At 43.1% G+C, this 15826-nt stretch overlaps 1 protein-coding gene across 2 annotated transcripts in view; it reads left to right on the top strand.

Moving 5' to 3' along the window:
- The window catches only part of RGS7BP (regulator of G protein signaling 7 binding protein), an 80647-nt gene extending 75016 nt beyond the window's left edge, over nt 1–5631 (top strand). For both annotated transcript variants that reach the window (XM_030567503.1, XM_030567502.1), the window contains exon 6: nt 4254–5631. In XM_030567503.1, coding sequence (XP_030423363.1) covers nt 4254–4345 — 92 coding nt within the window. In that variant the 3' untranslated portion in view covers nt 4346–5631. The remainder of the gene's footprint in view (nt 1–4253) is intronic.
- The last annotated feature ends 10195 nt before the right edge of the window (nt 5632–15826 follow it).

The raw sequence follows: 15826 nt of genomic DNA, 5'->3' as shown, positions 1-15826 counted from the left end.
TGGGGGCCAGCTCCAAGATCAAGGAGGTACAAACGGGTCTTTTGCCGCTCTCACAAATATACACCAGCTATGTTCAGAGCTTACTGCCCACTTTTGGGAACTGAGGTCTCAAGAGGGGGCGATAGTGCTGATACAGGACTTTACATCTTCAAAGTATTCTAAGATCTTTAATTAAAACTGCATTTTGAATTCATCAAAGAGGAAAAATAAGGGAGAGAGAACCCAAAAGGAGGAGATTTAGTTAATTACCAGGGTACGAGCTAATAACTTTAATGATTAGATGTGAAATTAAGAGCATAGTTTAAAAAAAAAAGTTGTGAGATGATTTGATAGTGTTCAATGAATAAATCCTTACAGGACCCAAGTCTGCTTTCAGTGAAATCAGTTAGAGTTTTGCTGCTGAATTCACTGAGGTCAGGGTGGGCTCACAATCACTAGTCTTTTCAAGCTTAGTATAATGCTACTAAACTTGCAGCTTTGCTTGCAGACTGACTGAAGAAGTGTTCAGATACCTACATTTACTGTGCATGTGCAGTGGGTGAAATTTAAGAAGAAAGAGAATGTATTCTCTCAAAGGAATCATACATGCAAGACAAAGTCCATTTCTTACCCTTGTTATTACAGCTGCATATGCAGCACTCTCCCTGCAACTAACGTGTAATATGATCATTCTCTTCTGAGGTGGATATCAGTGCTGCCCTTTGGATCACCTACCAGGGTGTCCAGGAATATTTTGGACAGCAACCTATCCCCTTCCCTCCCAGGACATCTCCATTATGCACTCAGACCCCAAAAGGGGCTTAGGCACTGTAACAACTAGTTTAACTTTTAGGTGCCTTGCCACCCAGGAGAATCCACAAACCCTGAGTAGGCAACCAGGCTCCCTATGCAATGCCTGGGGAGATTTAGACACCTAAGAGAGGGAGCCACAAAAGCCAGCATGCTAGGTGGGGAGCCACCCAAGCTAGCCAATTGAAGATGCCAAAGAAGAGGTGTGTCTTAAGCGTTACCCCATTCAGTGAGGTAGACACCTAAGTATGTGATGGAGGGAGGCGCCTATCTCCACTTGGGATTCAAAGCTGTGAAACTTCTCCTGGAGACAGGTGCCTAAGGAGTTTCTTGCAAGAATCCCCTCGTATGCAGACATCAGAGCTCGATGTCCAGGTACGGTAACCAGGGGATAGACTCTGTATCCAGGGAGGTGAGGCATGGTAAGCAGCCCTCCAGATGTCGAGATAGGCATTCTTTCAACAGATGAGTTATTGTCTGCAGCACTGCCCCACCATCACAATCTGGAGAGGAAACCAGGCCATGCTGGTGCCCAACAATGGCAACTCTGTATGATCCTGAGAGTAGCCTGTCAAGCCTGGTCCAGGATCTACAGTCAAGTGGACAAGGGTGCAGATGCAGCAACAGGCTCCTCAATTTACTTAACGTGTTAGATTCTCTTGTAGAGTGGAGGCATCAATGGGAAAGATGGTCATTTTCATCTCCCTTCTGGTGCTGATTGTCCAGCTTGGGGAGCAAGTTTACTGCCTTCATGTGGCACCCCCTGTCAGTAGCAAAAAGCAAAGCAAAAGTAGACTAAATGCAAAAAAACCTGATCTCTTACAAGAACAACAATGGCACACACCTAGCTCCACACAAAACAGCCAGGAGAGGGGGTAGAAAGGAGAGGGCAGCAGGAGTGACCTTTCTTGGAACCTTTAGCCTAGTAGTTAGGGAACTAACCCAGGAGGTAGGGAGCACTAGTTCAATTCTCCCATGTGCCTGATGTGGAGAAGACAAGTGAATGTCCTAACCACTGAACCAAAGAGTCATTCTTTCTGTCTGGTCCAATGTGTATTTATTTATATACCATGGAACAGCTTTCAACAGGAGCGCACCATATCAAAGTATCCCATAGTGCAATGGCTAGCACCCTCATCTGTGAGGTGGGACACTCAGGTTCAAATCCCTTCTCTACATCATGCAGAGGGGGGAATTGAACTGGGGTCTCCCATGTTCTGAGTGAGTACCCTAACCAATGGGCGAAAGGTTATAAGGAAAGCTGCTGCTTCTTCTCTACTCCAGGCAATTTTGTGTGGAGTTAGGTCTGCTCATATCACACCAGCCCCCATAGGGCAGATTGGCTCTTCTTATGAATGTCTTACTGGGTCAGACCAAAGATCCATCTAGCTCAGTATCCTGTCTTCTGATAGTGGCCAATGCCAGGTGCCCCAGAGGGAATGAACAGAACAGGTTATCATCAAGTAATCCACCCCACCCCCCCCGTCACCCATTCCCAGCTTCTGGCAAACAGAGGCTAGGACACCATCCCTGCCCATCCTGACTAATAGCCATTGAATAGCCATTCCCCAACTTATCTCACCTGGTTTAAGGAGTAGGGGTTAGGAGCAAGCCAGACACAAGCTGTCAGGACTGAAGCGGTAGCGCATGGGCCCAGAAATAGAAACATAGGGCACTTTAATGGCAGAAATTTAAGCTCTGAGGGATGTTAGATGCCTCCAGGTTTAGGCAGCAATGTGGCAGGAGTTTTGAGAATCTCAGTGGCACCTACATTTTGGACTTAAGTGTCCTCCCATTTCAATTGCTTAAGTCCTTATGTGATCAGGGCATGACTCTGTATCAGTCTGGTCAAAGTCAGTCCTGAAACCCAGTGTCTAAATGTAGCATTATGTTTTTCCAATTTTGGAAACACTTTTCTTAAAACTCTTTTCATAATTAGCAAGCATTTATTATTCATGTTTTTCTTAGAGCTGTGAAACAAAGTTATTTTTACAAACAAATATAAAAATGCTGGGTGGATGGGGGAATAGGTCATTTATCTTATCAAGGAAAAGCTTGGATTATCAAGGAATATTGCCTAATGTTCGGATCTTGAATCCATATAAAAATAGCTTTCATTTAGGTTCCTAAATATAGATTTAGGACCTTAACTTTAGGCAACCAAGTTTGAAAATTTTGCCCTGTCTCCAGAGATGAAAGGGTAATTCCTCTCAATTTGCGTCTGAAGAAGTGGGTTTTTTTACCCACAAAAGCTTATGCCCAAATAAATCTGCTAGACTTTAAGGTGCCACCAGACTCCTCGTTGTTTTTGTAGATACAGACTAACAAGGCTACCCCTCTGATCTCAAGTTCAGTGATTGAACCACTAAGCCAGCTGCCAGGATTTTTGTCTTTCTTCCTCTATCTTTTTTAGTTATCCAGAACTGATATTATGAAACACTGTATGTTGTTATGGAGCAATGGCCATAACTCTGTAATTAGGATTTTAAGACTCAATATATAAAACAAAACTACATTCCTGGAATAAAATTGGCATACAACAGAGTTACTACAGAGCTGCATCATCATAATTAAAGCTATGATTTTGTCAGGGATATTTTTAGTAAAAGTCATGGACAGGTCACGAGCAATATACAAAAAATCATGGAAGCCGTGATCTGTCCTTGACTTTTTTACTAAAAACTTCCCTGACAAAATGGTGACAAAATGACTGGGAGGGGTCCCCCTACCGCCCTGTGGGGCTGGGAACTGCAGGGGGGAGGGGGGTCCCCTGCCACCCACAACAGCAGGGGAGCTGTAGGGGGCTCCTGCCAGTGGTGGCAGCTGGGGAGTTGTGGGGGGCCCCTGGCCACTGAGCAGCTCTGGGCTCCCTTTGCCGCTGTGACCAGCAGCTGGAAGCAGCTGAGGCCTCCCCTGTCTGTGGCCACTGAGCAGCTCTGGGGTTCCTCTGCTGCTGCCAGCTGGGAGCTGTGGGAGCAGGGGGCAGCTGCTCACGGTGACAGAGCCGCTGGGAAGCTCAGGGGTTGCTTCCAGTGGCAGCAGCTGGTCAGTTGCAGGGGTCTCATCACCCGCAGCTGCTGGGCAGCTGTGAGAGGGTCCCCCACTTCCCTAGGGAGGCTGGGCTGCTGCAGGGTCCCCTGCTGCAGGCAGCAGCTGGTCAGCGGCTGGGGCCCCAATGTCATGGAGATCACTGGAAGTCATAGATTCCATGACTTCTGCAACCTCTGTGACATAATCTTAGCCTTAATTGTAATTCACAGTGTACAGACATGCTCTTTAGAGCATTTAGATTGTAAACTCTTTGGGGAAAAAAACATCTTTTTAGCCTGAGTTTGTACTGTGCCAAGTACAATGGGGCCCTGGTCCTCTACTGAGGCTCCCAGGTGCCACTGGTATACAAATAAGTAAGCAGTTTATTTTTGATATGCCTAATTGTATTACATTTTGTACTTCTTTCATTACAGATGATAGTAGTCTCCTAAACCTGACTCCTTATCCATTAGTGAGAAGGCCGAAGCGAAGATTCTTTGGACTGTGCTGCCTTGTCTCAAGCTAAAAAATTCAGTACAGAAACACCAAGAAAACCATAACTTTCATGAAACCAATAGTATTTGACCTTTGAAAGGATAAACCTTACTGCTCTTGATTATATGGCGTTTTCTACACTGCCCTATTCCTTCTCCCCCTGCCCTTTTCAAAAAGGAGTTTTACAGTTCAAAGTTGTTGCTCTCAAGAACCAGAAAGGGAACAGATTTAACATAATTATGGTTTGGGGTTTTGTTTTTTTTTTAAGATTTTGTAATGACATTCCACATGTCTACTTTAAACCATTCAGTGACTAGATGCAGGAATTATGGTTACTAGCTCATCCTAAAGCTTTTTTATTATACAAACCACAAAAGAAATTGTGTACAGTACAAAACTATGACTATAACTCTTACTAGGATCACATTAATAGAATATGATCAAATATTGTAAACAATCTTTAAACATAGAAAACTATTTCAAACATCAAAACATGTTGAACTTCTAATATTAAAAACAAAACTATTGTAACAGAACATGCACAAACTCTCCTATTGCTTTTTATGCTCTCGTTCATATTTAGTCTTCCACTATAATCTCAATTTAGCAAAGAACTTCACAGTAAAATCTCTTAATTTATTATACTCAAAATCATATATGAAAAATATTCATATTTGTAAATACAAAGTAATCATAATATCTACATACTGTACAGTACATAGAAATTAATTAATTTCCTTTTAAACCAATGGTGTCTACTTCAAGTTTTGGAAGAAAGGGGCAACGGAGTTAAAAGATGGTGTAGTACAATATACAATTATCCTTTAGCATAAAGCAGTAAATACTTTGTTTCCATTAAAAGTTGAAGCATGGTGTCAGCACATCAACTTAGTGTTCACTCTTATAGAGCATGCCAGAATTAGCTCAGACTGTAAACTATTAAGCATTTTACATTGTTAATAAAGTTTTTTAGGTAAACTAAAAATTGTCTGCTTTCTAATTATTATATCACTAGGAAATCAATTGACTATAATGTCTCAGTAATAGTATTCACTCCATTTTCAAGAATGCTGTTCTCAGAGGAAGACAACAAACTACAATCAGCCCACATATATTATTTAGACAGACAATTAGTGGCAATGTTCTGTATTGCAGGACATAGATATCGGAATTATTGTCTCAGACACTGAGGGAAGACAGACAAGACACCAAGAATGTGCTTTAACTGGGCTGCAACTTTATTAAGTAACGTATCTGGGAACTATTCCAGGGCAGGTCACCCTTCCCTTACAATCTGTAACACCTAGCGGAGGGCTGGTATCAGCCCCATACTTCCCAACAGTCCCAAGCTTGTGGAATTGTCCTACTTTGACCCCTGAAACCCCCTGTCCCAGTTGAAGTGGCTCTGTGAGGCTGGCTGGGCTCAGCTCTCCCCTCCAGGCATTGTGACCTGGCCCCTGGTGCATGGGAACACAGTGCTGCTCAGGTTTGGCCCACCCCCTTCCCTACTGAGGGTAGGACTTGAGCCCCACTTTGGTCCCCAACCCCCTTGGGGACAGGTCCCATCCCACTTCAGCCACTGAAAATGTTGGGAATTATGCCACCCCTCCACAGCATTAAACAGGTTCCATCACTGTTGCTGGGACCCCACCATCACCCTCTTCTCATATGAGGGTGAGGAAGGGGTTTTGTCTTTTCACTGCTGTGGACATTAGGAGTCCATACCACCTTTCCCCATCTTCTCTGGGAGATGCCTCTTCCTAATCTGTTTCCAACTGTGCTTTATCAGGAAGCTGCCCCAGTCAAATGAATGTCTGCACCGGACACCTGCTAATGCAACAAATGCATTTTACTGTCAAATCTACCCATTGAGACCCTGGGCTGCTGAGAGGAAATTAAAAAAAAAAATCCACATTGCCCACACCTATCTGGCAGTGCAGGAAAGATTCCTTGTCAAAAAGGTGACTAGCATGATGCCCACCAAAATCTCAAGGGAGTGGGAAGGGGTGGAGCTTTTCTTCTCATGCAGAATGATGTCTCCAGGTAGGGGAAGATCTTGTTTTGGTATGCAGGTTTATCCTGCACCCTTTAGTCCAAAGGATCAGCTACAGGGCCCCACTCTGACCCACAAGAAGGCTGAGTGCCTGCAAAGAGAGGAGAGGGGAGCAATCCTTAAAGGGGCCAAAGGTTTTCTTTCCACTGCTGGCCCAGACAGTCTCCCCACCTCTGAGGCTGGGGACTGGTGGAGGAGGGTGTTCTTTGGATACATAGGATACCCATTCACAAAATGACATGGTTGAAAACTGTGACCTGATCTGATTTTCAACCCAGATAATTATCTCCCAATAAACATATTTATGGGACTCTAAGGGCTTGATTCCACTCCTATTAAAGCCAATAGTAATTAGCTCATTAGCGAGGAAAGACACCTTAGCTGTCATCTTAGAAAAGAGATGACTAAGGCGGGGAATATGAGAGAGGTCTGTAAAATCACAAATGGAGTGGAGACAGACAATGAATAAGGAAGTCTTGTTTACCCTATAGAACATAAGAACCACGGGTCATGCAATGAAATTAATAGGCAGCAGGTTTAAAACAAACATAAGGAAATACTTCTGTACACAACTCACAGTCAACCTGTGGATCTGATTGCCTGGGGTTGGTGTGAAGGCCAAAAGAATAACTGGGTTCAAATATGAATTAGATACGTTCATGGAGGATAGGTCCAACAATGGCTATTAGTCAAGATGGTCAGGGACACAACCCGATGCTCTGAGTATCCCTAAACCTCTGACTGTCGGAAACTGGGACTGGACAATGTGGGACTGACCACTCTATAAATTGCCCTGTTCTGTTCAGTCCCTCTGAAGCACCTGTTGGAAGACAGGATACTGGGCTAGATGGACCATTGGTCTGACCCAGTATGGCTGTTCTTATGTTCAATCTGACATTATAAAAATTAAATTCATATTACAAAATCCGTTCAAAAGTTAGATGTATTAAATTAAGATGTCTACTTTTAGCTAGATTATTAATGTCTCTTCTCTGATATTTTATAACAAAGAGAAGAGGCAGATCCTTAAATAAAAATTCTTTAAAAAAAAAAACAAGCATTTCTGCTTATATATACTGCTCTCACCAGCTGAGTAGACAGAGGTATGAGAGTTAATAATGAAGATTCTGCCATAGGCGGATCCTTGACAACACACATGGCAAGTACTGGGTGCAGAAGATTACCTCTATATCTCTGTCAAGGTATTTGTATGTTCCCTTCCAACATGGTGTCTAAGCTGTGAGAACTTCTGAGGAAACTGAGGCAAGCAAGACTGATTTTCCTTAATGCAGAGAAAGTTGATGTCAAATCCATGTACAACAGAAGTTACTCGATCCCAATCCTGTGTACTAGATCCCACCCATTCTATTTTGGGAAACAGAAACATGTAATAATGAAAAGAAATATGGAAAAAGTAACCAATAAAAGTTTGCAAATCTCAGAAATGTTTGCAACAAGTTTGTCTGTGTTTTGGACAAAGGTTCAGACTGAAGAGGGTGAGGACTATTTTTATGGACTAACTTATGTTACCAGTCCTACACATTTCTCCTTTTTAATTGTCTTGGATTCTGTAACAGTTATTGTGAGGTTGTGTTGTTTTTTGTTTTTGTTCAGAGGGCGTTTGGAATTTTCACTATGTTTGTGAGTAGAACAGTGACATTGATATTGCACCTATAATTTTCATTGTTACAAATTAGCTTATTACCACTTTTGTGAAAGCTCAGGTCTTAATGACTGTAAAAATGGTATCTTCCAGCTCATTTGTTCTCTGTATTTGGAGTAACATCTACTGACTATTGACAAAGTCGTTTTTATCGGCTTTATACTCTTGCTGGCATTGCAGAGCTAATATTGCTAAGAGTGAAAAGAATTATATCTTTTCTGCATCATCAAAAAAATTGCTTACTAAATTCCATTAATTTAAGCCTGCACAAACAAAGCAAATCTAATGGGCCTGCATGGATGTCACTGAAACCATAAAGTCTTCAGTAGGAATGGCACAGGTATAACTGAGGGGGTTGTTCGGTATGAGAGACTTTGGCCACTGTCGGAAGACAGGATACTGGGCTAGATGGACCTTTGGTCTGACCCAGTATGGCCATTCTTATATTACAGGTGCTGATTTGCGACCACAAAAGAAGCCAGCTCGATTCTCAGATCCCACATTGGGTTTGCAGGACTAAAAATCTTTTTACTTTACAAGGCAGTATGGCAATGACTGTGAAACCTCGCAATACCATATTTACAATTACTGTTCAGAACTGCTCTTTAAGTGATCCAATATGGTTCTGAAAAGTCCATTTTTAAAACGATAATTGGAAAAAAAGACAAATGCATTACAAAAGCTATTACTGGGTTGCCATGAATTACTGTACTTACTGAAGTATGCATTATAGTGAAACCTTTGTAATTCAGTCTTTTTATATGCATGACAGTCTTTGTTCAGTTTATGTAGTATATTTGACATAGGACTGTCAATGCACTATGAAATCTTAAACCTCACTTAAAAAAAAACAAATCTCCCCTTCTTATCCTCTTCCCCCAAAAATCAAGTCATGTACACTAAAAATGACCTTCAGACAAGCTCAAAATAGCAGATCAGACAGACTGCATGTTAATTTTAGTATAGTGCAAACAAGTTACCACAGCAACCTCTTCAACCCTTATCAATATGGGTTGTACAGGCGGTACAAATCACATACATACTAAAGTTCCAAAGTGAAATTCTGGAGCTCTTACTTCAGCAAATACAAAGCTCTACAGAACACCTACATTGGATAAATAACACATTGTAAAAACATTTTTTGATCTACAGAGTACGTCTCCTAAAACGTCCATATGGACTGCAGGAATGTGCCTGATATGGCAACTGTCTCCATTTTTTTTTTTTTTTGCCATGTGCAAATGAAAGCAGTTGACTTTTTAGATACCTTATTACACTCTAAGGCATAAAAGACATAACAAAGCAAGAAGTAGAAAAGACCAAGAGGCAGTTCTATCATGCAGGAGGTCAGAGTAGTTGATAATAATTGTCCCTTCTGTCCTTTAAAAATCTATTAATCTAATTGAAACCAAATAATCTACTGCCATAGTTTTGCATCTTAGCAGCTATAAAACACAATGTCATACTGCACTGTCACAGGGATTGAGTACTTACTAAAAGATATTACAATGTTGTCAACTCTCATGATTTATCAGGAGTCTCATGTTATTTGGCGTTTTTCTTAAAGCCCCAACTCCTATAGGCAAGTGATTAAAGGAGAATCTGAGCTCCCATCTCACAACCAGTTTCAAACATTTATGGGTGCAGAGAAAAGCCTGGAAACCTGCCATGAGGCCACTTCAAAGGCTCTGAAACCAGAAGAGAAATAAAAAGAACCCAAATTTTATTTAAAAAAAAAAAACCTGAGTGTTGGAATAGGGGCTTGACTCATGATTTTTTAACATTTTAGGTTGGCAATATTGGAGATAATATATGTATATATGGTTGTGACTGCTTTATGGCAACTGCCAGAGGGCACAGGGGTACATAGGGATACAGGGATCCCCAAAAGGTTCACCAAAAGACTATCATGCAAGGTGTCTAATAACAGCCTGTGTCAGACTGGTCATCAAAGTCATTGTAAGATGTATGGATAGAAAATGTGACGAGTTATGTATATATACTAAAAACTATGCTATCTAGATCTGTGAGTTAAGGCAGGTCACTCAAAAGTAATTCACATACTCCTAGCAGGCTGGAGAGAAATAGACACTTATCTCATGCTGGCTCGTCATACGCAAATTGAGTATTGTATCATTCACAATTAATGCTCATTTACAGTCTGAGCAGGATGCTGATCAATAGATTGCAGGGGCTGGAGGAAAAAATAAAATCATCAGGAGTTACTTTGTTTAAAGGTGAGACAATGAACTTTTGAAACTATATCTGGGGTACAGATAAATCTTGAGTATTCCTTCAGCTTCTGAGGACAAGCTTTACCAAAAGGGGTCTCAACCAAATTGGTTGAAAAAACTGGGGGAGAAAACTTGGGTAAGCTATCTTGTAGGAGATAGGGGAAGGCCTTGTTAATTAACGTTAGTGTCTAGAAAGCATGTTATGATTTTGTTTTATATGTAACTGTTTGTTTCCACTATTCTTACTCACTGGCACTTGGATATTTGTTCTTTGGTAATAAACCGATTCTTGTTTCTACTATATATATGTGCTAGGTGATAAGCAAAGTGGGGATCCTGAGCTGAATTTTACAAGTTGGTGTGCATTATTTCTTTGAGAAAAGCAGATACAAGACTTCTGGGAGTGTTCAGTGGAACTATCAGAAGAGTGAAGTTCTGGAACAGCCTTCCAAGGAGAATAGTTGGGGCAAAAAACCTAACTTGTTTTAAAACTGAGCTTGATAAGTTTATGGAAGGGAAGCTATAATGAAACTGCCTCCAATGGCATATGACCTATCCATGACTGCTATTATCATATATCTCCAATGACTGGAGATGGGACACTAGAGGTGGAGTGCTCTGAGTTACTAGGGAGAATTCTTTCCCGGTTATCTGGCTGGTGTGTCTCACCCCCCTACTCAGGGCCTAACTGATCACCATATTTGGAAGGAATTTTCCACCAGTTCATATTGGCAGAGACCCTAGGGATGGTAGGGGTTCCACTTTTTTCTGCATTGCAAGGTACAGGTCACTTGATGGTTTGAACTACAGTAAATGGTGGATTCTCTCCGACGAAGTGGATGTTCACCCATGAAAGCTCATGCTCCAATACATCTGTTAGTCTATAAGGTGCCACAGCACTCTTTGCTGCTCTCTCTAACTTGACATCTTTAATTTGAGGACTTCAGTAACACAACCAGGGATTATGGGCCTGCTACAAGAGTGGCTGGGTGAGGTTCTGGGACTTGCAATGTGAAGGAGGTAAACAAGATGAGCACAATGGTCCCTTCTGGCTTTAAAAGTCCATGAGTGGAACAGGAGCTGAGCACTCCAGAGGGACATTCAGAGGACTGAGGGGCTGGCATGTGCCGGGCACTAACCTGCACACAGAGAACAAGGCCTGTGGAGGCTGGAAAGTAGTGCTTGTGTTGCTAGAGGTCATTTCAGGGAGCTGGATATGATCTAATTCTCGCAGATGTCTTCTTTTTTGCGCAAACTCTATGAGCTCCTGGTCCATGCCACTGTCAGATTACTTTCATGTCTTGCATTTTGGGAAAAGAAAATGACTAGCATCCCAAAAAGTAGATAAATCTCTCCTCAAAAGTACGTTAGACTAACCACCTAACAAACTGGGTTTAGAAATGAACTGTATTTGGGTTATAATCATGGGCGGCTCCAGGCACCAGCGCACCAAGTGCGTGCCTGGGGCAGCAAGCCACGGGAACAGCCTGCCGGTCACTGTGAGCAGGAGCGGCTCTGGGGATTTTTCCACCCCAAGCACGGCAGGCAGGCTGCCTCCGGTGGTTTGGATGCAGAGGGTCCGCTGGTCCCGCAGCTTTGGAGGACCTCCCACAGGCCCACCTGTGGGAGGTCCGCCGAAGCCACAGGACCAGCAGACCCTCTGCAGGCCCCCCTGTGGGAGGTCCGCCAAAGCCACAGGACTAGCGGACCTTCTGCAGGCCCGCCTGCAGGAGGTCCGCTGAAGCCACAGGACCAGCGGACCCTCTCCAGGCCCGCATGCGGGAGGTCCGCCAAAGCCACAGGAACAGCGGACCCTCCACAGTCAAGCCGCAGGAGGCAGCCTGCCTGCTGCCCTCACGGCGCTGGCAGAGCGCCCCCCGCGGCATGACGCCCGAAGCACGTGCTTGGAGTGCTGGGGCCTGGAGCTGCCCCTGGCTGTGAGGGTGGCAGTCAGGCTGCCTTCGGCGGCATGCCTGTGGGAGGTCCGTTGGTCCCGTGGCGTTGGCAGCAATTCGGCAGTGGGTACGCTGAAGGCACAGGACCGGCGGACCTCCCACAGGCATGCCACCAAATCTGTGTTACGAGCAGACCTCCCGCAGGCGTGCCACCAAAAGCCACCTGACTGCCGTGCTTGGGGCAGCAAAATGCACAGAGCCGTCCCGGTTATAATTATTATCAAATCATTTATTAGAGTGGTGCCTAAGGACAATCAAAAATGGGGCCCTATTATGCTAGCTATACAACCAGACATGAAGACAGTTCCTGCCCTGGAGGAGCTAAATAGGCCAGACAGAGAGAGGGTGGGGGAAGGAGGATAACACACAAACTGAGTAAACTATGGGCAGCAGCAAATGTCATGTTAGTTCCACAGTTTTTGTTTCTTTTGGGGGGAGGGGAGGTAGGAGAGGATGCACTAGGAAAGGAAAGTGAAGGGAGAGGGGATAGTGAAGGGAAAATGGGAGTGAGAGGGCAGGGGAGAAGAAGGTAAGGGGGAAGTGTGAAGTGAAACTCAGATGAAGACACTAAAAGAGAGGGGGATGGAGGAGGGAGGCACAAACAGCCAATCAGCACAGGACAGAACTTCTCAGCTCTATGAGCTAAAATGTGACAAAATTATCTAAGTTCTCTGAATGCCCAAAAGTCTCCGCTTTGGCTGCTTCTGCAGATGTTCATACTGGCTGGAGTCTCTGGCTTGTTGCTCTCAGCAGTCTCCCCTCCCCCTGCCCAAGGCCACATGGCAGGTGGGAGGTAAGCCATCAACTGTGACCAGAGTGGTCTCCCTTGCACAATTCTGGATCCAGTAGGGTGTGGGAGCAAGAGTGGCCCCAGCTGGGGCCTAGTTTACTCCTTTCCCCTTAGTGCAGCAGTCCCTGCATTGGCTGCTTTTGCAGCTGCTCTTACCAGCTGGAGTTGGTGGTTATAGTTTTGCAAATAATGTCAGTATAAAAATTAGTGTCAGATGCTTATTGGTTAGTGTTTGGACATTCTGTACAGTAGTATTCAAATACTGTGAATTTTTATTATTCTTTAGTTAGTCTGCAACCAAGACATTTTTCTAACGTAGCATGACAACAAAATGAAATTCAAACAAACAAACAAGACACTTCACTTATTTTCTTTCTTTCACAGAATAGCCACTACCCACTGCAAGGGGAGGATCCCTAAACTTCTGATTTCCCAGAGACTGAGAGCCAGGCTCAGAGGAATGATGTTGAGGAGTGCACTTAGGGTATGGCTGGCTACATGGCTGTTTAACCCACGGCTCAGGCTCACAGGGCTCAGGCTAAGGGGCTGTTTAATTGTCATGTAGACATTTGAAGCCCAAGCTCTAGGACTCTCCCACCACGCAGGATCCTGGACCCTGAGCTCCAGCCCAAGCCTAAACAGCTACACTGCAATTAACCAGCCCCTAAGCCTGAGTCAGTTGGCACAGGCCAGCTGTGGGTTTTTAACTGCAATGTAGACATGCCCTATGACGGAGTAATTCCCATGTGGTGCACAAGTCCTGGAATCAGGGGAAGGCTGGACTTAGGACAGAGAAAGTTGAGTTGCAGTACACTAGTAACTGGAACTCATAATTGAGCATTCCACTTCATGCACACCTCTGAAGCTCTTCTGTGGGGCCTTTCCTTCCCCCCACTCCAATGTACGTGGAGCTGATTGGTTTGTCTCCCGGTAAGGCTGGCCTGATGCACAGGCAGTTTGCTTAGGTGACTTTCACTCTCCAGAAGAGCTCAACAGATTTTTGGCTGACTACACCCAAGTCATTACTTTAAATGCATTAATGGTAAACACATCCAAAAATCACCATATAGAAAGGGGGTGTTTACATATTCTAAGTGGGTTTTATAGGAGGAATGTGACACTAAATATCAAGATCATGCAGCTACAAATACAAAAGAATAACCTCTAAACAGCATACATTGCACACTAGTTTTGGACTGTAATATCTTTATGGCTATGTTATATGCTTTATGTATGTGCGGCACCTAGCACAACAGGGCCTCATCCCTCTTGGTCCTACAGTACTAAAATATAAATAAAGAACGATAAGTGTGTAACTACACAGAGAAATGCACACACAAAAATTCACTGGTAATATATGCTATCTTCAAAACCCACACTATTCTCTTTTAAATAAATATGCTGTTTAAAAATAAAGCACCTTTCTCTCATTTCACATAAACGATGCCCATAGCTAAGGTACCTATGCATTCATGTACTAGTCGATTTTCACATACTGTACTTTTAACTATGTCCAAAAGATGGCAGCACAATGATATACATTCATTAATACTAAAGATCAAGTCTATTAGTTGTTAGACTTGCTATACAGTACCAGCCCAACTTCCACATGGTATTGGAGAAATCAGAAGAGCTGCGGTTTGGAATACTTGATAGCATAGTGAATATCAAATATCATTATTGTCTAGTAACATGACTTTCAGTTAGAAATCTAGTTAACCATAGATAACCAGCTTTATATTGTAATGATCTTGTAGAGAAATTGCAAAAAAAAAAACCAACAGCCTTAAGATGTGTATGAAATCAGAAGCAGTATATACAGAGAGGTACCACATCACAGATTAAGGCAGAAAAACCAGTCATTTTCTATACAGCTCTTGTGCAAGCATAATGCTGATAGACCCCAGTCTTCAGCAGGCAGGATTGAACCTGGCACCTCCAGGTATGAGGCTCTTAGCTAAGGCTGCAGAGCAGACTCATTTAACTCTGTCTCTCAAAGTGGTCTCAGTGCCATTAGATGGAACAGAACACCACACCTAGGAGGTGTGTGGGTTACACACGCATACTGTGCAGCTTTATGGGCACCTCATTCCAGAGGGACAGCATAGCAATTCCTGTGTCAGACCAGTCCAGTATCTTGTCTGATAGAGGCCAGTACCAGATGCTTCAAAAGGAAGATGCAAAAAGCCTTTAAGGAAGATTAAGCAATAACCTGCCTATATGGAGATGTTTCTTTTTAAATCTCATCAGGTAGAGATTGGTTCATACTCTGATTTATGAGAATTTATATCCATATAGTTTTACCTTGTCTAGTGTAAGTGTGGACATTTATTCATTAAAATAAGTGTTTAATCCTTTTATGCATCCTGCAGAACTCTTCACCTTGATGGTATTTTGTGGCAACGACTTCCACAGATTGATCATGTGCTGTGCATTTCCTTGTATCCAATTTAAATTTGTTGCCTTTCAATATCATTAGATGCCTTTTTGGTCTTGTATTATGAAAAATGGGTAAATAGGAGTAGCTGATGTATTATCGCCTTACCAATCATTCCAAGGCCTGAAGGGATTGCTGTGATCATATAGTCTGAGCTCCTGCCTAGCACAGGCCACCGAGCTTCCCTAAGTTAATTCCTGTTTGAACTAGAGCTTGATTTAAAAGTTGCTGCTGATAGAGAATCCACTACAGACCCAAGTAAGCCGTTCCAGTGTTAATTACCCTCATTGTTAAAGATTTGCTTATTTCCAATCTGAATTTGTCTAACCTAATCTTCCAGCCACTGGTTCTTGTTATACCTTTGCCTGCTAGATTTAAGA

This window comes from Gopherus evgoodei, chromosome 6 (assembly GCF_007399415.2).
Source record: "Gopherus evgoodei ecotype Sinaloan lineage chromosome 6, rGopEvg1_v1.p, whole genome shotgun sequence".
In the NCBI taxonomy this organism is placed as follows: Eukaryota; Metazoa; Chordata; order Testudines; family Testudinidae; genus Gopherus; species Gopherus evgoodei.
This window is presented reverse-complemented; position numbering and strand designations above follow the sequence as displayed.